The sequence below is a fragment of the Convolutriloba macropyga genome, chromosome 14, assembly GCF_964194025.1.
Source record: "Convolutriloba macropyga chromosome 14, txConMacr16.3, whole genome shotgun sequence".
NCBI classification, from domain to species: domain Eukaryota; kingdom Metazoa; phylum Xenacoelomorpha; order Acoela; family Convolutidae; genus Convolutriloba; species Convolutriloba macropyga.
The window spans coordinates 22881499-22907505 of record NC_134481.1 but is presented as its reverse complement, the minus strand read 5'-3'; the positions used below and the strand labels follow the sequence as shown (position 1 = coordinate 22907505).

Here is a 26007-nt window from a genome sequence, read left to right as displayed (position 1 = left end):
ACATACATACATATATACATACATAAATACATACATACAATACATGCATACATGGTATACATATATACAATACATACATATACGCAATACATACATATATACAATACATACATACATACATGCATACATACATACATGCATACATACATACATGCATACATACATACATACATACATACATATATACATATATAAATACATACATACATACATACATATATACATACATAAATACATACATATATACATAAATACATACATACATACATACACACATATATAGATGTGTGTGCAAAAAAAAACTTCCATTTTTGGTCAAAAACAGGAAAGACACTTTTCGCATTGTGTTCGAAAAGGAAGTGTCCCATCCCGTTGTAATTTTACAGAAAAATTTGCGTTGCAAAAAATGTCCCAAAAATGTCCCCCCTAGGGGGGACACTTTATGCATTCCCTATCTTAATACATAGTGTCCCCCCCGTTGAGACCCCTGTCAGCTTTTTATACTACTTCTGTCTCTCTTTCTCTCTCACCAAATTATATTATGAATTTTCCGCCAAATCAAGGAAGAAAACATCAAGCTCGAGAACCATTTTTATTTTTATCAAATGTGAAAATTCTCTCATGGTTAAATCGAGTTCATCACTGCGGGCGTGCTGAAGAGGGGGATGAGTGGGGGGGGGGGGTGACCCAGAGGGGTCAAAGAATTAAGATTGAGAATAGTCGCTAACACCATGAAATTGTCTAATCAAAACAGTTTTGGTGAATCGCTTCTTAGTGACTGTTATAAGGCGTAAGGCTGTAAGAGCCTTCAATGCCCTCAGGCCGTTACCTGTTTATCGTAATTTTGGGCGAAAACAGTCATATGGTTCAAACGAGAAATCGGTCAGGCGAAAAATCGCATTAGAAAAGACCATAGCACTAATATAATTGCTACAATCTTCATTGAGAGCAATTAATTATTGCTCGTGACAGAAATCCCTCCCAAAACAAAAAGTTCATTCCGATTGTTACTAATTTCTCACACCACTTTAAACGCACTTTAAAATAACGCTTCATGCATACTTGTAGATACGTTCATACCTTGTGAAAGATCAGTTTTGAGACACAATAAGATAATGCTGCTCAAATCAAACAACTAACAATTATTTCACAGAGAGTTACATAGGATCCAAATATTGTGCGTCATACGTATTTTTAGTCCGTACTTTACGAAAATTAGACCAATATAGCACAAAAAAAAGTGTTTTGTAAGGCATGTTATGCTTTTCTTGTGCTTAACCTATTTCATACTAAAAGTTCTTGGTAAACAAATAGACCAAAGTTTTATATAACATTGGCACTTTGTACGAAAAAATCATCAGTTTAATTTCTGTTCAATTCAATTTGCGGGAAAATTTTTAAAAAAATTTGGTTGCAGAATGAGAGCTGAGAGAACTTAGATTACTAAAAATGAAGACGTCAAGCGTGACGAAGTCACTCAAGAAGTCAAGAATGTTCAAGACAAAAACGTAAAAACAGTCAAGCAAAAATTTAGCATAAAGAGACACCCACAATTCCAATAATTGCTTCAAACTGTGTTCGAGAGCACGTAAAAAATAAATATGCGTCCAAAAACTTGGACAAAACTCAAGGTGCTGTAAATATATAACCAGAGGTCTCTCAAATCGGACGACGTCGATAGAGCCAAACGGGCGCAGAGCAGGATGTCATAAAATAAGATTTAAAGCCAAATATTTCCGGTGAAATTATTTGTTGATCTTAATTTCATTAGATTAAACGTTTTTTTTTGTGAAATTTTTTACGAAATAGCGTAACGGAAGTCTATCCGGGGGGGGGGGGGGGGGGGGGGCACGCGAGCCCACACCACAGATAATCCAGCCGCGACAACTAATTAATTCGCTATTTCTTACATTTGTAGCTCAATGTTAAAATCTTAGCTCAAATTTAAACCAAATTTAGCTCAAATTAACAAATTACAGTTAGCTGAACTTTGCTCAACACGAAGATGATCTCATTCAAATTTATAATACACATCATCATATTTAGCTTTTTGTATGTAATCAACGGAATACACTGGTGCATGATTATATTTAAACCTTCGGTGACCGGACAGTTGATCGAAAACAGTAAAATTGTGAGCGTAAATCTAGAATTATATAGCTAATTGCTGACTAAGCTGTTTGGAAAATGATACAAGGCATTAACGCTTTTGCTACTCTTGTGACTGGTTATGAATCTATCGAAGCCGAACATATTTCGGAAACTGACCAAGTTATGCACAACAGCAATCGTGTGTTCTTTCAACAAATAATTGAACTGAGAAATTATATTTTCGATCAAGTATCCCAGTCTTTGGTCTATGACTTGTACAATGTATTCCAGTCTTCTGTCCTTGCACCAGAAACTGCTTGGCAAGCAAGTGGTGACAGTACTGCATAGTTTATAAGAATAACTGCGTAGTGTAAACAACTGAAAATTAAGGCAGAAACAATATCAGAGATTATAAGGGACTTTTCTACTGAACGACAGAATAGATTTCAATCAGCACCTACAGCTACTTCCAGTAACGAATCTTTAATCGCTAAATTAAACAATAATAGTCTCAACAAAAGTACGCTGATTTATTAACATCAACTACCACAATTACATTCTTGTGTCGAAATTTCCATGAAAGCACAAACTTTGTCTCTACAAATTTGGTACCGGAATCAGCTAATTTACCGAATTTAATGATGATTGTTATGTAAGGACATTTATATATGACTTGTCATCATAATACGAACCCAACGTTCGCCAACTATCATTCTGCATAAAATATCATTTGAGCCGACTCATAAATTCCTGCCTTCACTTCTTTGAAGATTTCTCGGTGGTAGAACTGCTCGTAGACACTGTGAGTTCATTGACGGAGGCTTCGAGGGAGAGCGAGGAATAGTCGATAGGAGGCAAATCCCTCCAGAAATGGAATGCAGTGTAGTCGAGATTGTCCAGTTTGTTTGTGGAATTGAGGGCAGGGAATAGATGGTCAACTTTGCCACAAAGGTCAAAGTAGCTCGTCTGGATTGAGAAAGCGTTTTCTATTTTCACATCACCTGTAAAAACACTCAAATCGAATCAATAGAATATTAGTTTGTTTACTGGTGTGACTATAAATTAAAAAATAATTGTTCTGACCCAACAGTGGGGGGGGGGGGCTATATGCTCAACTGTTCTTTTTGTTCAATGAATTTTGACCGGTTGTTGTAGCTCATCAACAGTCATTTGAGCTCGTTCCTTCATCATCGTCGTCGTATCGTTCAGGTTCTCAAGGTTCCGTATCTTGGTTGCCGCATTTTCGTAGTTCGGTAAGAAACACGCATCTTGGTTTCCGTCTCTACAAAGTTTCTGTTGGATTACACTTCTTTGATTCGGAAGAACTGTATAGAACTTTCATGCACTTACAGTTTTTTCAACATTTTAACGTCAACGAGAAGTTCGGCAACGCTAGAATTCTTAGGGAAGTAAAAAAAGTGTAGCTTTGAAGCGTAATTCAAACTGCTGAAATCCTATCATAATTCTCCATGAAGCCTAATTCTTTAAATTGCAAAAAAGTTGAAAAAATTTGTTAAAACATATTTGACACTTTTAGAGATAATTTTTTTCATCACGTGGGAAGATTTCACCCCTGATGTTGCTGGTTTTTCGTTTAATTTTCTGCAAATGCTTTTAAAGCTGATATATGCGATCTAATTGCGCATAGATGCTTTTGCGTGAATCAAATAATGGGCAGCAAACAATTTTAATTCCTTTGAATTTAAATGTTTCATGAAATACTTATAAATTTATTAAAATTTTTCTCGTAATTATTTAAGTTTTGTTGCTTTGCCGATTAATTTTTATGAAGTGTTTATTATAAATTAACTTAAGTGATGAGATTTCAAAAGGTTCAAAAATAGGCACTCATTATCAGAATCATAACAACAATTGAGCTGTCATAAAACAAAGAACAGAGAATAAAGAACATTGTATAGGTTAATTCATTTCTTGAAATTATACAGGTTTATTATATGTTCAACTGTCAAGGTAACCTGTATAACTTTAAGACATGAATGATTCAATACAATGTTCTTTTTTCTATGTTCTTTGTTTTAAGACAGCTTAATCGTTGTTATGATTCTGATAATGAGTTCCTATTTTTGATCCTTTGGGGATCTGATCACTAAAGTTCGTTAATAAAAAACATATGGACCAAAGCTAACTTTTACCAATAATCATCAACATTAAATGGTTTTCATGGCTTTGACAATCAGTGTTTCTGTGAATTTTTAGCAAATTTTTTAGTAATACATTTATTTATTGTTGTTCTTTTTCTTTTCTTTTCAATTGGGCTGTCTTATCTGGTGTCACTAGTGCCATTGGGCTGTCTTACCAAGTCCAAGTGAATTTATATAAGGTTGTTTTTCGATAACTTATGTTTTTTGTGACTTATTTAATCGTTTTGTCTGGTCTCTTAACCTCATTAATAACAGAATGCAATTTTAGTGCTTTAGTGGCTTCATTTTGTAGCTGAAATACTCGAATACACAATTTTTGTAACTTTCAGTGAACTTTTGCACCATGCCTTCATTTGTTGGTATTTACGAGTCGTTTTCTGCATTACATCAAAATCTGCTATTAGGAAACCGCGTTTACAGTTTACTTGACAATAAGTAATCGGTAGTGCTTTTAAACCGCGGTTACCTGTTTTAATATGAAGTTAGGTGTTTTCATCTTGGAAGCCGCCAATTTTCAGAAACCTTTTGAGTCTCGTAAAATGTACGTTTTCTCCTTTCAGTTATACATGTATCGTTGGTTTTCCGCAAATTTTCATGATGATCAAAAGTGTGAATTTCTTCAAGATAATATGACTTGTTCCGATAAATTTAACATTATACTTCATAGAAAATAGAATTTCTCCATTTTTCGTACCCAATTCTTTTGGCGTTTCTTTTGCCTCATAATTTCTGCTCAATATCAAAGGCTCACGCATCCGTAAAAACAAAGTCGGTTTATTAACAACTTTTTCTTTTGAATTTTGATTTTGGACCCACTCCCGTATCATTTTCTAATCAGGTGTCTTCACGAGTTAAATTTGAACAACGCATCATACGTCAAGAATTCATTGAGCTACTTTTTCTGGAAACCTAACACTCCGCTGCCGAATTTGCGTTTTTGTTTGTGTTTTTGCGAACTCATTGGAGAATTTGTATACGGATTAACTTCAAAATCAAGCAAATTTGTTTTTAGATAGACCTTAATGTATGAAGTTGGTTTGAAAATGAATTCAAAATCTTTTTTTTGCTCGAGAAATTGCATTGATATTGATTTTCGTTATTTCTAGTTAACGAAAAATGACCAAACTGGTATTGACCTCGCTGAAATATATGCCTGTCCTAATTTTAGAAATTGTTTTCTATATTATTTTGACTTTTTGCCATCTTTGCTCGGCTTGGTAGATATTAAAGCCAAGAATGTGGATGATAACGTTCGGAAGATTATGTGTGACCGCACATTACCGAGTCTCCTTGTTTACTCAAGCATCTTAGAGCGGATGCAAAATTCTCCATCTCTTATATTAGTTTTCAAAGAGTCTATTATATAGCCAACAGACCGAAAAAACGTCAAGACTGGGGTCAGTCATTTATTACCACAAAAATTTTTCACAAATTTCAAATAAAAATCAAGGAATTTTTGTAGACAACGGGCCAGTTTTCAACTTGTATTTTGTTGAAATTAGTCGAAAACTGCTTAAAATACTCAAAGAGGGAACTGAATGAGAATCCGGTGTCCCCGACACATCCTGAAATATACCCATATGTAAAACGATTTTTCTCAAACTCCATTAACTTCTCCCAGTGAAAACATAGTGCTAAACTAAGGTAAAGCAAAAAATGTTTATTCGACGAAGAAAAAAAGAGCGCTATAATAGAAGGCTGAGAAGCTTCGGTCGGCTGTTAATAAGACAACAAAAAGTAGTGTCAAAGTCATGACAACTAATAAGCTGTTAACTCGGGCGATTAATTAGGTTGTTCTGCAATTTATTATGAAAAATGAGACATGTCATTGATGCTACTAAGTGATAAAATAACAGAAATAATTTTTGAAAGTGGACAAAATCAAATATTCTTTAATGTTTTTTAACAACAAAAAGTTCAGTTCATAAAAAGTTTCAGCTGCACATTGATGAATTCTAGCAATTTCAACTAGGCGCAATTAGAACACATATTTATCATACTATAAAAGCACTCGAGGATAAGAAACTTTGAAAACAGAAGTCAAATTAACGCATGTAGAAAAAAACTCCCTCTTAAAAACCGAAAATTTGTTCAAACACAAATTTCTGACTCCACTTTAAAGGTAGTTTGAAACAAATCACGCCTTAAACCTACTCTAATTTTCGCTCCCTTTAGTACTTCAGCGTGACTAAAATCACCACTCTAATCTGACTTCTCACTGGCGTGAAAAAACCGAAAAAAGTGAACAGATCTTAAAAAAGACAGCACACCAATACAATCCAAATAGAAGATTCGAACAAAATATACCTTTCGGATTTATGATGAATATTTTGGATGGGGGTATGCCAACATTGGTGTAAGAGACACTGTCTGTGGACTTGTTGCCAAATCCAGCGTAGAACGGATTCTCCTGGTCACCGTTGGGAAAGAGGTGCTTAATATCCGAGAGACACCTGATCTTGAACTCTTCTGGCTTCTTCAAAATTACCTTAAAATAAAAGTTAACAAACATGAGCAGTAAAACTCTGAAAGTAAGCTTTGCAATTTGCGATCAGAAAGTATTGGAATTACTAGATAATCGTTCATTATCATCAGATAAGGTTAATTGATATATCATGTGGAGAAATACAATTTTATCGACAATTGATTGGGTACAATTTTATCGACAATTGATTGGGTACAATTTTATCGACAATTGATTGGGTACAATTTTATCGACAATTTATTGGGTATTCTACGTTACTGGAGCTATCTTGACTTATTGTATTTCATCAGCCGGTGAGATCAAACCAGTTTCTTTTTCTTTCTTTTCAGGTCAAAATACTTTTTTTGCTATGTTTAACTAAGACTTTGTCATAAAAACCCAAAGTATCCGACATCAAAATGGAGACAACTGCACTAGCAAAATGGAATAAAGACAAGTTGATACAAGAAATTTTGAAACTAAGAGAAAGCAAACGAACATCACTTAATAGTAGTTTGCAACAATGTGAAATTGATGAGCTCAGGAAAGATGTAGAATTATATAAAGAAAAAGCTGCAATAATTGAACAAGAAAACAAAGAATTTCGAGCAGCTTTAGACAACGAAAAAAGATTATACGATCAGTCAACGTCGGAAATCATTTACTTGAGAGCTCAAAATAACAAAATGCTGACAAAAATTATTGATGGTATCGTTGACAACGAACGTAAAGCGTCTGAGAGTGCTAGCAAAAAGTTTTTCCCCAAATTTGTACCTAGGTTTGCCAAAAATTTAGTTATTTCGGACAGCACGTTCAAATTTGCAAAACAAAGCGATATCAGTAACGAAACAGCTATACACTCCTACCCATCTGCAACCATTAATGACGTCAACAGTACCATTGATTCGTATTCAACAGGAACAAAGTCGGAAAGCCTTATATTTCACCTTGGGCATAACACTATTGATCAGTGTACTGACGGAAAAAAAGCAGCAGAGCAAATTGGTGACCTGGTTGGCAAATGTATAACAAAGTTCAAACCACACAAAGTTGCAATTTGCAAAATACCGAATGTAAAGAATGGTCTGTATGGAAGAGATGTAAATAACAAAGAATTTAATGAATACAACAAGGAAGTCGATAGTATAGCCGATCAACTTAATGGTGAATTTCAGTCGTGTAAAGTAAATGTCCTGAATTACGACTTGGAAAACACACATATAAGGCATGATGGTGTTCACCCTAATTTACATGGAATCAATAAAATAGCAGCGACTCTGAGAAACCACGTGAAAAGGATTGGTTACAATTGTTCGACAAACGATGTCTCTTTGAGACATATTCCACCAAAGCCCAAAGATCTTTTTGTACCCATGAGAGATGGATGGAATAATTTCAACAATCGTATTGAATTCTGATACATTTGGGTGACTTTTTAGAAATCATTAAAAATGTTTTATTTGAGGTGTAGGTGGATTTTTATCTTGGTTTTAATTTTGATTAAGTTTGCTTTTTTTCTAGAAACGATTGAGTTTCTCAAAAGTCACTCAAATTTATGTAAACTTAAAAAACCTAACTACCGTCATATCGATCAGATTAAAAATTTTTTACTATGGTTCGGAATATTTAACATAAAATATCTACTTATAATCATCGTAGTTATTCTACAAAAATGTGGTGACATTGAAAGAAACCCAGGTCCATCAAATTTGGATAGAATAACAACAATTGAAAAAAACAATGGTGAGTGTGCGAGAAAATCGGAGTTCCCCAAGTTTTGGTATATGAATTGTAGAAGCCTCAATAATAAACATGAGCAATTGTCTCGTTTTTTGAAAAATCTTAATGAAACCTCATTCCTAGTTGTTACCGAAACATGGATAAACGAAAAAACTGACATTACCGAGTTTTATCTGTGCAATAGTCATCACTTCATTCACCAACCAAGATCATCATTAACTAATGTACAGAGAGGTGGAGGGGTAGGTATTTGGGTTCCCAAACAGTTTGAAGTAAAAATGAGAAATGATTTGAACACAATCAATAGAAGTTTTTTGAGTCAATGTGGATTGAAATTGGTTAGCCTTTAACACAAAAAGTACTCATTAATGTAGCATACTGCTCCAATGTAAATCTTTCTAATTTTTTTTCTGGATGAAATGACTGTAGAAATCTCAAATGTGTATTCGTATACAGATAATCTAATTTTATTAGGAGACTACAATATAAACTTGTTAGGCATAAAAGGTAGACAGTCACTTGATATTTTCACAGCAAACAATGGGCTATGTTACGTTAATGAAACGGAGGCAACATGGACAAATGGTGAAAAATATTCGTTAATTGATCACTGCTTTATCTCGAAGAACCAAATTTCTGAAGCCAGTGTTCTAGAGTCGACTCTTGGAGTTGATCACTTCACAATAGTATATCAGTCATCATTAAAAATAGATCACAGTGATAAGAAAAGGCAGTTTTTGATACGTAATACCAAGAAATATTCAAGATCAAATTTCAAATTGCGCTGCAAGATTGGTCGCCTATGTACCAGATGAATGAGCCGAACGAAATGTTTGTAAAGTTTATCGAAATTTTTGAAAATATACTGAGTTGTCATGCACCCTTGAAGTTGGTAGAAAGTAGTACCAAAAAACAACAAAAGCAATGGTTGACAAAAGAATTACGTGGTCTCATAAATGAAAAACACCGTCTCTTTAATGCGTGGAAGAAAAACCCAAAATCAGAGATTTATAACATTTACAAATCTTTACGCAATTCAGTGAATAGAAAACTGAAAAAAGCTGCAGATGATTACACAAAGAATTTTTTCCAACAGCTACCAACTTCAAGAGAACAATGGAAATTCATCAAAAACAGGATCAATTCCAACAGCCAAATAGAAAAAATTGACAAATTAAGGGAAGATAGTCATTTTGTTGAGGATGACAGAGAGATTGCCAATGTTCTTAATAATTGTTTTGCGAGATTAGGATTATACAAAGGCAAAGACGTTGCTCCAAATTGTTCTTCCCTAACATTTGATGGACCGGAATTTAGCTTCCGACCAGTCACCAGAAAAGAATTGTATAATGTTATTGATAATCTACCTAAGCATAAATCTCCCGGACCGGGCTATATACCAGCATGGGCGCTAAAAGATAGTAAACTGTCTATTGGAACTCATTTACAATTTGTCGTCAATGAATGTATAAAAAAAAACACGTTTCCTAATATTTTGAAAACAGCGCATGTTACACCTGTCTATAAGAAGGGAGGCCGCCGACTAGAACCAGGAAACTATCGACCCATATCAGTCACATCAACTCTAGCAAAAATTTTTGAGCGATTACTACTTGAACAACTAACTCACCACCTAACTCTTAATGGTCTGATTAACAAGAATCAATTCGGCTTTCAAAAGCAAAAGTCCTGTCTCGATACTATCATTTCATTAACTGAAAAGATAAACCAATGCGTTGACGAAAACGAAATTGTTGTCACACTCTTTTTAGACTTAGCAAAGGCTTTCAACTCAATATCTATAGATGTTTTTATGAACAAATTAAAAAGGTATGGAATTGGAGAAAATGCAAGAATCTTATTAAACTCTTTCCTTTGTGATAGAAAACAGTGTGTAAAAAATGGGATAGCAAAATCAGATTGGGTTGTCATAAATCACGGTGTTCATCAGGGAACTGTTTTAGGGCCTCTAATTTTTATACTTTATGTCAACGATTTCAGTGAAGCTGTATCAACGAATTGTGATGTATTACAGTTTGCCGATGATACAGCAATTCTATGTCTTGCAAAGAATGAAGCAAATTTGCAGCTAATAGCTGAAGATACATTAAACAAGACAGATCAATATATGAAACAAAACAGGTTAACTTTGAATGAGAAAAAAACGGAATTAATGGTGTTCAGGAATGAAAAATTGCCGATCATTGAAACTGTCGATTTCAAGGGACACCGATTGGAAGCATCTGAAAAATGTAGATATTTAGGTGTAATAATTGATAGGGAACTGACATACCAAAATCAACTAAATAAGGTTATCAGTAAAATGGCTTCAGCAATCAGATCATTATATTTGGTTCGTTATCAGGTACCGCTAAAAATAAGAATAAATCTTTTTAAATCACTAGTTTTGTCTCATTTAGATTTTAGCGCAATTTTTTTTCAAAATTTACCATCTTACTCTATTGACAGAATTAACAAACAGATAAACTGGGGAATAAAAGTTTGCTTTATGAAAACCAAATACGATACTGCCAGAGATCTACTTCTGGAGACTAAAATTCTTCCAGCAGAGCTCCAAATAACACGGGTGTCTTTAAATAGGTTTTTCAATATTCTCCAACAAACAAGAAATCGCTCTAAGAAACATTTCAGATTTTTAGAAAACGTGCCTATTATTGTAAACAAACGAACCCATAACCTTTTCTTAGAACAAAAATGTAAGTCAAAATGGAGTAATGGTTCAATTGTTCGCAACGTTATTCGAAAATGGAACACACTTCCAATTACAATTAGAAAAGAAACGTCGAAGACCAAATTTAAACAAAAAGTTACAGCAAAAATGCTTAAACGACACGAAAGAGTTCCAATAGACAGAAGGGTTGCAGGATTTAAACATATTTTTTATTAAATTATTTTACGAAAACTGAACCTTAGTTTGTTATAAATTAGAAAAAAATAATGTTTGATTAATAAATTTCTAACATGTAACATTAACCAAGTGGTTAGTTTAATTTACATGTTTGCAGATAAAAAAAAATTTTTTCTTGCCTTAAAGTTTTAATTTATAAAAACTCTCAAACATTAATTTCTCAAACATAAACTTCTCTCCACGTCATTAAATTATGTCTCCTCAGCAGTTTCGGTGAATAACATACTTATAAAATGGCAAGGCTCTTAAAATACTGCTTGGCAACTCAACACCCAAGGGCTTCACCAGTTTATCCCATTTCTTAAGACAGTAGGCCACGAAATTTTTTGGTCAGGCGAAAAGTAGGAAAATCGCATAAAATACTAGTCGGACAAAAAAAATTGTACAATAATGGATAATTAATTACTCCAATTGTGATTGCGAATTTAAATGCAGAGACACACAGATGAGAAAGACACACAAAATTTTATGTACATGAAATCTGACGAATAATCACAATTATCATCAGAAAAGGTTAATTGACATATCATGTGGAGAAATTTTTTCTTGCCTAAAAGTTTTAATTAAAAACTCTCGAACTGTTCTCGACGTCATTAAATTATGTCTCAGCAGTTTCGGTGAACAACATACTTATAAAATGGCAAGGCTCTTAAAAACTGCTTGGCAACTCAACGCCCAAGGGCTTCACCAGTTTGTCCCATTTCTTAAGACAGAAGGCCACGAAATTTTTTGGTCAGGCGAAAAGTAGGAAAATCGCATATAATACTAGCCGGACAAAAGTAATTGTACAATAATGGACATAATGTCCATTATTGTACAATTATTTTTGTCCGACTAGTATTTTATGCGATTTTCCTACTTTTCGCCTGACCAAAAAATTTCGTGGCCTTCTGTCTTAAGAAATGGGATAAACTGGTGGTTTTGTACAATGGAAATTCTTTGGTCAGGCGAAAAGTAGGAAAATCGCATAAAATACTAGTCGGACAAAAATAATTATACAATAATGGATAATTAATTACTCCAATTGTGATTGCGAATTTAAATGAAGAGACCAACAGATGAGAAACACACGCAAAATTTTATGTAAATGATTTATTGAATGTCTAAATGCAACATACCCGGCAGATTGCCGGAAAGTAGCCGCCATTGATTCCCATAACCCAGATTGTGATTGAAAGAGCAGAAAAGATAAACTGATTGATGCAAGAGAACTTTTTCAAAGTGAGAACAATTTTATTTCGTTTTGTTTTCAGTTACACTCATGTTACTTATTGAGAACAGACAGGTGCTAGTATCAGTACCAATAAGCATTAGAGCTGGTTGGGCTTCATCCTGTTTATTTTTCATTCCGTGCATTGATAATAACTCTGTTCATTTCAGAATGCTCTGCTGAGCAACTGTTATTTAAAACCTGAATAGCAACTGCTATTTATCTGCTTTTTTGCTTTGAGCAGAATGAGCGAATAATAAAACTAACATGGAGAAGTCAAAAGGATTTCACACAAAATGTCGAAAAGGCGCAAAAAAGTAAAGCGGAACAAACTATTATTCGACGGAGTTAAAATTTAAAAACATAGGCAGAAAACTCCGGAACCGACTCGAAGTACACATTCCCTTAAGCCCCAACAAACAACTCAAAGAAAAAAATGAGCCTGCTAATCAAATCCACGAATCATTTTGAAAAAATAAGAGGAAAGAAAACATGAGAATGCCCTAAAAGGATATCTAGAAAAATCTGATAGAATTACATCCCAAATTCCTCTAACCAAACCACTATTATCAAAACAACAATTCAAAAATCCAAACATTCAAAAACCAATCAGACTTTGATAAAAACGTTACACACAGAAACCGAAAGGAAAAAGAAAAAAGTTACATAAATTTGTAAAACATATTTGCAAAAAGGTTAAAAACTACCTTTATTGGAACTTTAAACAAAATTTTTTGCTCAAACAGTGCAATATGCAACTCCAGTCAGAGAAACGCTCAGCAACAAAAAACGCAACAACGAAAAAGAGGCAAGACAAAAACAAATTTATTTCATTTTTATCAGTACAAATTGCGATGTACAAAACCATGAACTGTCACGTTTTAGTAGCAATGCCTATATAAAAGTTTAAGGTTAAACAGTGAACAACAAAACTTATTGCCAAATGCTTAATTCAGAAAAGCAAAAAAAAACTTAAAAAAAATACGAAAATAGGCAAAAACTTGAAAACTACCGTTTTTTTAAATAAACAACTCAAAATTAGTCTGATAAATCCAGAGATCAGCTAAACCACGAGAACAACTACATTAAACCAAAAAAACTCCCAAATCCTATAAAAAATGGGATTAAGATTACGCAAAATACTATAAAAAGCATCAAACAGAGCAAAATGGCAATAAATGCCTCAAAACTCATACCCATTTACTTGATTGAGACAAGCACCATTCAATAAAGTTAAATTCAATAGAGTTAAATTCAATAGAGTTAAGTTCAATAGAGTTAAAACTAAAAAACTGCTTTGAAAAAGCCGCATGTGTTAAAAAGATTTCGCTCAATTAGCGCAAAATTTTTTAACTCCTCGATTTCTCACTCTCTCTCAGAATGATGCTTGAACAAAAAACACTAATTCTCTCTCAGCTTGACTTTTGTTCAGCAGATTGATCTAAAATAGAAGTCACCGAACCTGTAATTATTTTTTATGGAAACTACCCACGAGCATTAAGCTGACACTCAGTTACGAGTAAAAGCTAAAAAATACAATAATGGGCAAAAATGGCATAAATAACCTTAAAACCAGAGAACCAGCTGAAAAATCTTCAACTCACCATTAAACTCCCTAAAAAAACCACAGCCTTTGAAATGCTATCAAAACAACCTGAAAATTACAAGTTTAAACTGAAATTACATTTTATACAACATAGAAGTTTCAAAAACAAAATACATAGCCGGCAGATTGCCGGAATAGCTGCGAAAGAAAACTGCGTTTCATATAAAAGAGAAAGATACAAATCTAAGTTTAAAAAAGTCATTCTATTGAGTGATGTAAGTCACGCATAATCACAACCTAATCACGCAAATGCCAGAGAGTGTGAGAAATGACGTCAAGCACGGCAACGCGGTTAGTGAGAAGTGGTCATTATGAAATTTCGATTTTGACTTTTAGCCAAAAAAAGTTGAATAAAATTCTTAAACATTTAATTCCAAAAAAGGTTAGCAGGCAACCTCTCGATCACTATTCTGGGAACTTTTAATAAAATTTTCTCAAACATTGCAATACGCAACTCCAGTCAGAAAAAGGCAACAACGAAAAAAAGGAAAGCAAAATCAAATTTACATAATTTTTATGAGTACAATATGCGATGTAAAAAACTTTGAAATGTCACGTTTTAGCAGCAATACCTAAAAAAAGTTTTAGGTTAAATAGTGAACAACAAAATTTATTGCCAAATGCTTAATTCAGAAGAAATGCAAAAAAAAACTTAAAAAATACGAAAATAGGCAAAAACTTGAAAACTACCGGTTTTTTTAAATAAACAACTCAAAATTAGTCTGATAAATCCAGAGATCAGCTAAACCACGAGAACAACTACATTAAACCAAAAAAAACTCCCAAATCCTATAAAAAACGGGATTAAGATTACGCAAAATACTATAAAAAGCATCAAACAGAGCAAAATGGCAATAAATGCCTCGAAACTCATACCAATTTACTTGATTGAGACAATGTGATATAGTGAACAGCAAAAGCTACTGTCAAATGCTGAATTCAGAAGAAAAAAAGGCGAAACTAAAAACAAAACACGAAAATAGGCAGAACTTAATAATTACCGGTTTTTTAATAAACAACTCAAAATTAGTCTGATAAACCCAAAGACCAGTCACACCATAAGAACAACTACATTCAACCAAAAAACTCCCAGATCCTGTAAGAAATGGATTAAGATTACGCAAAAATACTATAAAAAGCATGAAACAGAGCGAAATGGCAAAGTAGCTCAAAATTGAGCCTGAAAGTCTTTTATTTTTCATGAGAAACGCACTCATACCCGTTTACTTGAGTAAGAAAAGCACCACTATTCGATAAAGTTGAAACTAAAAAAGCCACACGTGATCAAAAAACTTCGCTCAATTTTTATCACTCCTAGTTTTCTCGCTCTCTCTCTCTCTCTATCTCAGAATAATGGTTGATCAAAAAACACTAAAAATCTTGCTTGACTTTTGATCTGCTTGACTTTTGATCAGCAGATTGATCTAAAGCGCATCCTCTAAAAATAGAAGTCACCGATCAAAACACCAGGAAGAATTCCGGAAACGACTCTAAAATAGCTTCACCAGAAGGCAACCGGTAGAATAACTAACTTCCGATGACAGTGAGCATCGAAAAAAGAAAGGACTATAAAAAACAAAATTAAACCAAATTTAAAACAGAGAAAGAACAAAAACTGAATTAGTTTTTTTAATTTGTACCAGTACTGATACAGAGGGAAATCATTATTTATAGTAATCGAGACAACTTAATACAAAGGGAAATCAAAGGTATAGCAGTGAGCATCGAAAAAAGAAGACTTAAATAAAAAACAAATTAAACCAAAATTAAAACAGAAAAAGAACAAAAACTGAATTAGTTTTTTTTAAAATTTGTACCAGTACTGATACAGATGGAAATCATTATTTATAGTAATCGAGACAACTTAATACAAAGGGAAATCAAAGGGATAGCAGTGAGCATCGAAAAAAGAAGACTTAAATAAAAAAAAAACCAAATTAAACCAAAATTAGAACAGAAAAAGAACAAAAACTGAATTAGTTTTTTAATTTGCACAAGTGTTAATACAAAGGGAAATCATTATTTATAGTAATCGAGACAACTTAATTCAAAAATTCGAACTCATACCAATTCGGAAATTCCGAAAAAAGCACACAAAAAATCTAATTTTGAAATAAAACGGAAAACTAAGAAATCAAGAAAAATTTTAAATCGCATGCAATTCGTTTGAAAATCAAGAAATCAAATAAGAAATGCTTGGTACCAAAGAACATGTATTTAGTCTATTGGAAATTACCCACGAGCATTAAGCTGACATTCAGTTACAAGTAAAAGCCATAAAAGACAATTGTTGGCCAAAAATTGCCTCAAAACCGGAGAATCAGCTGAAAAACCTTCAAAATGCCGTTAAAATGCCTGCAAATACCACAAACCTTTGAAACGCTATCAAAACACACTAAAAAATAAAAGTTTAGTCTGAAATGACATTTTAGACAACCCAGAATTTCCAAAAGCTAAAAACCTAGCCGACAGATGACCGGAATAGCTGCGAAAGAGACCTGAGTGCCGTATAATAGAGATAGAAACATACAGATCTAAATTGAAAAAAAAACGACGCCTCAAAAAGCTACGTAAAAAACATTCAGCGACAAATTATTATATTTTTTACAACTCATTCGGCAGAGGCCTTCTTATTAGGGACCTTCACTGCACGTATGAGTTCCTTTGACCTTAAACTCATTCATATTAAACTTACATTTTAAAGAGCAAAAGTCATTTTATTGAGTGAGGTAAGTCACGTATGATCAAAATTCAGCCAAAAACTTTAAAATTGTTAAACATTTTATTCTAAAAAGGTTAAAAGGCAACCTCTCGATCATTTCGTGAACCTTTTAATAAAATTTTCTCGAACAGTGCAATACGCAACTCCAGTCAGAAACGCTAAGCAGCAAAAAAGTCTGATAAACCCAAAGAACAGCTTAACCACAAGAACTACATTCAACCAATAAAAACTCCCAGATCTTGTAAGAAATGGATTAAGATTACGCAAAAATACTATAAAAAGAATCAAATAGAGCAAATGGCAAAATAGCTCAAAATTGCACCTGAAAGTCATATATTTTTAATGAGATAATCAAAATGCCTCGAAACGCACTCATACCCATTTACTTGATTGGGACAAGCACCATAATTCAATAAAGTTAGTAAAACTAAAAAAACTGCTTTGAAAAAGCCGCATGTGATATAAAAAATTTTTGCACAGTTAAGCGCAAAATTTTCACTTTCCTAGTTTTCTCTCTCTCAGAATGATGCTTGAACAAAAAACACTCAACTCTCTCTCAGCTTGACTTTTGTTCAGCAGATTGATCTAAAGCGCATACTCTAAAATAGAAGTCACCGATCAAAGCAGCCGGAAAAAAATCCGGAAACGACTCTAAAATATCTTTGTCAAAAAGCAGCCGGTAAAATAACTAGTTTCTGATGGCAGTGAGCATCGAAAAAAGAAAGGACTACTATAACAAAAAAATTGAAAATATATTTAAAACCGAAGAAAAACGAAAAATCAATTAGTATTATATTTTGTACAAGTACTACCAGTCTGAAATGACATTTTAGACAACCCAGAATTTCCAAAAGCTAAAAACCTAGCCGACAGATGGCCGGAATAGCTGCTAAAGAGACCTGAGTGCCGTATAATAGAGATAGAAACATACAGATCTAAATTGAAAAAAAAAACGACGCCTCAAAAAGCTACGTAAAAAACATTCAGCGACAAATTATTATATTTTTTACAACTCATTCGGCAGAGGCCTTCTTATTAGGGACCTTCACTGCACGTATGAGTTCCTTTGACCTTAAACTCATTCATAATAAACTTACATTTTAAAGAGCAAAAGTCATTTTATTGAGTGAGGTAAGTCACGTATGATCAAAATTCAGCCAAAAACTTTAAAATTGTTAAACATTTTATTCTAAAAAGGTTAAAAGGCAACCTCTCGATCATTTCGTGAACCTTTTAATAAAATTTTCTCGAACAGTGCAATACGCAACTCCAGTCAGAAACGCTAAGCAGCAAAAAAGTCTGATAAACCCAAAGAACAGCTTAATCACAAGAACTACATTCAACCAATAAAAACTCCCAGATCTTGTAAGAAATGGATTAAGATTACGCAAAAATACTATAAAAAGAATCAAATAGAGCAAATGGCAAAATAGCTCAAAATTGCACCTGAAAGTCATATATTTTTAATGAGATAATCAAAATGCCTCGAAACGCACTCATACCCATTTACTTGATTGGGACAAGCACCATAATTCAATAAAGTTAGTAAAACTAAAAAAACTGCTTTGAAAAAGCCGCATGTGATATAAAAAAATTTTGCACAGTTAAGCGCAAAATTTTCACTTTCCTAGTTTTCTCTCTCTCAGAATGATGCTTGAACAAAAAACACTCAACTCTCTCTCAGCTTGACTTTTGTTCAGCAGATTGATCTAAAGCGCATACTCTAAAATAGAAGTCACCGATCAAAGCAGCCGGAAAAAAATCCGGAAACGACTCCAAAATATCTTTGTCAAAAAGCAGCCGGTAAAATAACTAGTTTCTGATGGCAGTGAGCATCGAAAAAAGAAAGGACTACTATAACAAAAAAATTGAAAATATATTTAAAACCGAAAAAAAAACGAAAAATCAATTAGTATTATATTTTGTACAAGTACTACTAGTCTGAAATGACATTTTAGACAACCCAGAATTTCCAAAAGCTAAAAACCTAGCCGACAGATGGCCGGAATAGCTGCTAAAGAGACCTGAGTGCCGTATAATAGAGATAGAAACATACAGATCTAAATTAAAAAAACGACGCCTCAAAAAGCTATGTAAAAAACATTCAGCGACAAACTATTAAATTTATTTAAAACTCATTCGGCAGAAGCCTTCTCATTAGGGACCTTCACTGCACGTATGATTTCCTTTGACCTTACCCTCATTCATATTAAACTTACGTTTTAAAGAGCAAAAGTCATTTTATTGAGTGAGGTAAGGCACCTACGATCAAAATCTAATCACGCAAATGCCAGATAGAAAGGCCAGTGAGAAATGGCGTCAAGCGCGCAAACGCCGTTAGTGAGAATAAGAAGTCGTTAAGAAATTAAAAAAAAAACATTCTAAATTCTCTCTCTGCTTAACTTTTGTTCAGCAGATTGATCTAAAGCGCATCCTCTAAAAATAGAAGTCACCGATTAAAAAACAGCCGGAGAAAATCCGGAAACAACTCTAAAATATATTTGCCAGAAAACAGCCGGTAGAATAATTAGTTGCTGATGGCAGTGAGCATTTAAAAAAAAGAAAGGACTACTAAAACAAAAAAATAATTGAAAACATTTAAAACTACAACAACGAGAAATCGTTATTTATAGTAATCGAGACAACTTAATTCACAAATTCGAACCCATAAATTCGGATAATCCAAAAAAGCACAAAGTAATCTAATTTTGAATTGAAGCGAAAAAATAAGAAATTAATAAAATTTAATAATCTAACGCAAACCTTTTGAAAAAATCAAAGTAAAAATGCTTGGTACCAAAGAACCAGTAATTAGTTTGTATGGAAACCACCCACGAGCATTAAGCTGACATTCGCTTACAAGTAAAAGCCGAAAAAGGCAATGATGACACAAACCTTTGAAAGGCTATCAAAACAACCTGAAAATTACGATTTTAGTCTGAAATGACATTTTATACAACATAGAAGTTTAAAAAAAAATAAATACATAGTCAACAGATCGCCGGAAGAGCTGCCATAGAGACTTTTGTGCTGAAAAAAGCGACGCCTCAAAAAGCTATGTAAAAAACATTCGGCATCAAATTATTATATCTTATTAAAATTCATAAGGCAGAAGCGTTTTCATTAGGGACCTTTCCTGCACGTATGAGGTCCTTTGACCATAAACTCATTCATATTAAACTCACATTTTAAAGAGCAAAAGTCATTTTATTGAGTAAGGTATGTCACGTATCATCAAAATCTAATCACGCAAATGCTAGAGAGAATGAGAAATGACGTCACGCGCGCAAACGCGGTTAGTGAGAGGAGGAAGTAATTCAGAAAGTTTGACCTTTTCAGCTTTGCTGTATGAACAAATGTGAAACGAAAAAAGAGCGTCAGAACACGAAACAAAAAACCAAGATCACCGTAATATAGCTCCGCTCAGTTTACAGCTATAAAAACAGCTTAAAAAAGCCGCAAATGAACAAAAAATTGCTCGCATAGCGGAAATTTTTTCACGCCTACATTTTTCGCTCTGTTTCAAAACAAGGCATGAACAACAGAACCACTCTCTTTTCTGCGCTCTTCGAATTTTTTCACTGAGCAACTTATTCAAACTTTACTCCCTGAACTTCCGGTTTTTTTGCTCGCTCACACAAAAGAAAAACAAAAAACCATGAAGACTCGTCGAGTCTTAAAAAACAGATTCATCATTACTCCTCTTCGAGTCGTTAAAGTAAGAGCGCATAATAGCCTCCTGAGAATATGAGAACGGCTATTAATAAAAGCAATGAAAATGTAGAACATAGCTGGCAGATTGCCAGAAAATAGCCGCAATAGATTCGTAGATCGGCAGTCTAAAAAAACGGTAAAAAAGACAGACCAAAAAAATTCGTCTTTTCATTGAAGGCTGATCTGTTATATTTTGATTAAAAATCTGTAAAGTTATTGCTGCCTCCATTAGCTGATCTCAAATAACCTTCATTTAGAGTGACACACACCCATTTGACCTCATCTCTTTGAATTAAAGTAAATAAAAGTCAATTTCAAAGTGAGGAAGTCATTTTTGAGAGTGAGGTAAGTCAAGTGTGACCAAAAATTTAATCACGCGCATGAACAAAAGAACTCGCTCCACTAAGAGCGAAAAATGACGTCACACATGCAATTCAGTTGAAATTGCATGAGCGAATGAACAAAAAGTGGCTGTGACGTCATATGGTCGTAACAAAAATCATGACGACGAAATAAAAAAAACATAGCAGGACAAGTCCTGACGTACAATTCAAAGAATTTTCATTGACTAAACAGAAAAACTAGAACTAGAATGGACTATGAGTGAATTGAGAAAACCATTTTAAAAAAATCAGAAGAAAAAAATAAGAAATAAACAGAAAATCAATGTCAAAATGCCTCATGTGAACAAAAAAACCACTAGCGAGAAATGAAAATTTAATTCAAACAAAAAACCAGGCTTACAATGAGCTGTGAATGGATTCGGAAAACCATTTAGAAAAAAATCCGATCCAAAAAATCGAAAAAACAGTAAAAATCAGAGTGAAATTGCCGCATGTGAACAAAAAACCACTACCGAGAAACCGAATTTTCGTTCAAACGCCGTTTTCTCACTCTAATTTAAAATTAAAGCGAAGAAAATTCACGCCGCAAAACCACTCGCTTTTTCGCTCCATTTTCTGTTTCGGCGTGACCAAAATCACTACTCCAATTTGACTTCAAAAATCATGAAAATGTGTGAACAGATCTTAAAAAAAAAGACAGCGCCCCAATACAATTCAAATTCTTTGAATTGTAAAAAACCAAGAGAAGGCCAATAATAGCCCCAGCTATCGCTGTGCGGCTATTAAAAACAATATATAATTTCGCAAAAGAAACGAAATTTATACATTAATTGAGTGGCAATGTTATAATTAACCTCCTGGTGGAAAGCGGACACAAGTGAGGCTGGAGAAAGTAGCAGAGGTCCATCTGGCAACAGTTTCTCATTCTGCCTCACTTTCCGAAGATACGTCTTCGTCATGCTAGCCATGCCTAAGCAGTGAACAAACAAGTCAGTCATGGTAGCATTTGGGCTGCATTCCTAGTAGCTCTGACAGCTGTTGTATTTATAGCTGACGCACAGATGTGCGATTGACTAAAGCTTTTTTGACGTTCATGGCCCTTGCAGCCGTTCATAGTTAAACTCGTTTTTTACTATTTTTTATTGATATTAATTAACCACGTGAATTTACTGTTCTAGATCTAACAAAGCAATTCTTATATAAAACCACACACCCCTCCCCCAACCAAGATAACGAATACGGGACCACGTATAATAATAATAGCTATCAAGCTTTTCAACACAACATACCTTAAAATGACGAATTACATAATCTAACATGAGCTCAGAAAACTTCACGAAAAGTGAATTAGTAAGATGAAACCATAGAACACATATACGTTGGACGTACTAATAGCTCTGGCAGACAGGTACAAGAACTTGTATCCATTGTCTGCGATCTTCTGGTAAAGATCTACAATGTGCTGCTGACTCCAGTCTGTCACTCCAAGGGGAGGTAGGATCTGACCCATGACGTCACTCTTAGTCACTGTACCATCCACATCCGAGATTATTATCTTCTCGTTGTGGTTGAACACAAAGATGTTAGCCTGAACAAAATGAACAGTTTAAATAGTTAAGACATCCAAATGACATCTAAAAAATTAAGTTCTGAAACTTATTCTTACGGAAAAGACAGCAAATATTTTTGCTTCATACGCTACCGCACAACGAGGAGGGATTATAATTTCTTGCTCTTGAGCTAATCGATAAAAAATACACAACTAAATAATAGCATAAATTAACCTCTTGCCCTTACATGAAGAAAAACAATGAACTACTCTCAAATGACTGGCTTGGTCGGCAACTGGCTACGGCTTAGGGAGGCTAACTTCAGAGTAATTGAGGGAGGCTAGCGTTAGCATAATTGAGCGGGGGCGAGTGAGCATGGGGGGTGGTGAGCGCAGGTGGTGGCGAGTGTGCGGTATTACGCGTAGAATGAGGTGGAGAAGTGGGAGATGGAGGGGGGGGGGGGGGGTTGTGGACCACCTCCCGCGATGAAAGGGAGAGGGGTCAAACTTTGATACCCGCCCTTGAAATAATCAATTTATTTGTGTTAAACAGCCTCGGTGAATCGATCGGAGCACGAAAAGTCAAAAGCCTCAGACAAAAAATTGGCAGGAGAAAAAATTGCATACAAAAACATACCCGGCAGATTGCCGGAAAATAGCTGCAGTTGATTCCAATAAGCATGATTGGGATTGAAAGAATAGAAGAAATTGAAAAAAAAAGATTTTTGTACAAAAACATTTTTTAAGTCCGATTTATTTTGATAGCATTTCGTAGTTGAACATACTTCTGTTTCTTAGAGAGAGGCTACAGGGGCTACTATCAAATCCAATAAGCATTAGAGATGGTAACTAAGACTTAGAGGAACGCCGTTCAAATAGCGGGCATCTAAAATTGGGCTTTATGGGTTTATCCCGTTTCTGAATTCAATTTTTTATATTGACTCTGTTCATTTTGAATTGCTTTGCTGAGCAACTGATGTTCAAAATCACTTTTAGCAGAATGAGAGAAGAGAGAAACTAGCCTAGAGAAGTCAAAAAGATATCAATTAAAATGTTGAAAAAGCGGCAAAATGAGGTAAAGCGAAACATTTTTTTATTCAACGAAGTAAAAAACATAGCAGGACAAGTCCTGAAATACAATCCAAGTAATTGAATGAAAGACAGACCTAATGAACCTGACCAGCAGATAAATTGAACAATCCCAGCCAACAATACAATCTCAAAAGTTGAGAAACTAAAAGAATCCAACAAACTAAACAAAAGAAAACGATCATTGCTAAAACCCTTGAAGCTTTTAACCTGAAGGCCATATATGACTCAATTCATAGAGATGAATCTGTCACTAAAAGTAGATAAACTGGACAAATATGACAAATGCATCAAGAAACTGAGAAGAGAAAATTTAAAGAAAATTTCCAAAAATAGGGCTACAAAAAAGGTCAAAACATTTTTTACTCTGGATTTCTGTTTTTTAAACCGTCTACAACATTTAAAAAGATTCGTTGGCCAGTAAATATAGTTAAACTCAGAGAATGACAAAAAATCGAAAAATTTGAAAACAATCGATAATTTTAAATTGCAAGCTTTATTTAAAAAATTCCTTCTATTTGCAATATTAAAAAATTGAAAACTATTTTATTGCCCATAGCAACCATGTAGTAACATACTAGCAAACCCTATAGGAGGTTCCCTGGCCACTGAATAAAAATTTCAAAAAATTAAAATAAAATTGGTAAAAGATATTAAAATGTTGAATAATACCATTCCATGGCCAAAAAAATGTGAGTAAACAGTTAGCAAACCCTAGATGAGGCTTCTTGCCCCCTGGGGCTGGAAAACTTGAATATTGACAATAAATGTCAGAAAGTTTGAAAAAATCAAGTTTGATAAAAAAAAATTAGTAAAATTCACGAATTTAAAATGTTTAAAACCACTTCATTACCACTAGAAACTATGCAATAACCTATTATTAAACCCCAGAGGAGGTTTTTGGACATCAAAGTCTGAAACAACTCAAAAATGACAAAAATTTTCAAAAAAAAACTTGAAAAAATTAGTATAAATTACCTGGTTTATGTTTGGAGTAGCAATAGATATAGCTCTTAAAGTGGCCATAAAAAGCAATTACGTCTTGCAAAGGACCTTTGTCAACTTTAATAAACCTCAATTTCAGACTGGTCTAACAAAAAAATCCAAAAAATGACGAAAAAGTGCTAAAAATTTCATTATTTTAGACTCAAAAACTCCCAAAAATGACCTTTTAACATTGAATTACGGCCTTCCCAGTTGTTTCACCACTCTAAGCACTTAAAAGACTACTAAACGCGGCTAAGGACCTCTAATGAAACTTGAGGCCTGCTGAGCTTTAACAGTTAATCCCGTTTTAAAAGCTCAAAGTCAGAGAAAAAGGTGTGAAGACATCTTACAAAAACAAAAAAAGACAGCGCACCAATACAATCCAATTCTTGGATTGTAAAAAATAGGAGCGCTATAATAGCCGGCTGAGAAGATGAGGGCGGCTATTGATAACTCTACTGGCGTCACTCGACCTGCTCTCGAACGATAGGCGGGGCAATTTAATTTAGCGGGGGCTGTAGCTGAGATAATTTTCCATGGGTGCAACAAAAATTGACCAAAGATGGGTTCAAACCCCCGACATCCGGCGTATTAGTCAGAAGCATTAGCCACTCGTCGATCTTGGCTTGGTGACAGAGTAAAGTACACCTGCTTCTGTTTTAGCAACAGACTTAATTGCTGAAGGGCAATTTGGTCAGACAAAAATCAGAGAGTCAATTTGGAATTAAAAAAGACTCATATTTACGATACTTGCTTGAAACTTCATTCGAGAGCCATTAAAAAGACAACAGAACTAATATAATTGCTACAATTGTCATTTACGAGCAATTAAAAATTGATACGAAAGCCAAAATAATACTAAAGTCCAACAAAACCAAATTCAACAATAAAAACAGCCACCAAAATGCTGCCGAAAGTTTTTAAGACCACTAGCAACAAACTAGCACTCAACTACATCAAAATATAAATTTTATTGGAGAAAATATGAGATATTTTCATCGATATTCAAATGAACAGAAGGCGAAAAGACAAAACTTTTCACAGATAGTAGTTTTTACTACATAAAAATATATAATTTCCAGAATAATTGCTCTTATAATCATGTTTCCATGAAAGAACAAATTGGCAACTAGATTGTAATTCAGAAACATAAAACTACCAACAATATCTACAGTAGAGAAACGTAACCGACTAACGTCGGGAGAATGGCTCTAAAACTACCGGCGACGGAATAACATTGGTAGTTTGGGCTTAGGGAGGCTAAAATGGGGGGGGGGGGGGGGGGGGGGTTGAAGAGGGTTGAAACGAAAAACCGGTCGAGCAGAAAATGGCAAAAAAGATCACATGACTAATATAATTGCTACAAACTTTGTTAGAGAGCAATTGAAAAATAAGAAATT

At 34.1% G+C, this 26007-nt stretch overlaps 1 protein-coding gene across 1 annotated transcript in view; it reads right to left on the bottom strand.

The window, feature by feature from the left end:
- Positions 1–2321: 2321 nt before the first annotated feature.
- LOC142353254 (phosphatidate phosphatase LPIN1-like) overlaps positions 2322–26007 on the bottom strand; it is a 61768-nt gene continuing 38082 nt past the window's right edge. The window contains exons 11-14 of the mRNA XM_075405487.1: positions 22372–22570; positions 21837–21952; positions 6561–6741; positions 2322–3092 (exon numbers count right to left, since the gene is read on the bottom strand). Of these exons, the coding sequence (XP_075261602.1) occupies positions 2848–3092; positions 6561–6741; positions 21837–21952; positions 22372–22570 (741 nt within the window). The 3' untranslated portion in view covers positions 2322–2847. The remainder of the gene's footprint in view (positions 3093–6560; positions 6742–21836; positions 21953–22371; positions 22571–26007) is intronic.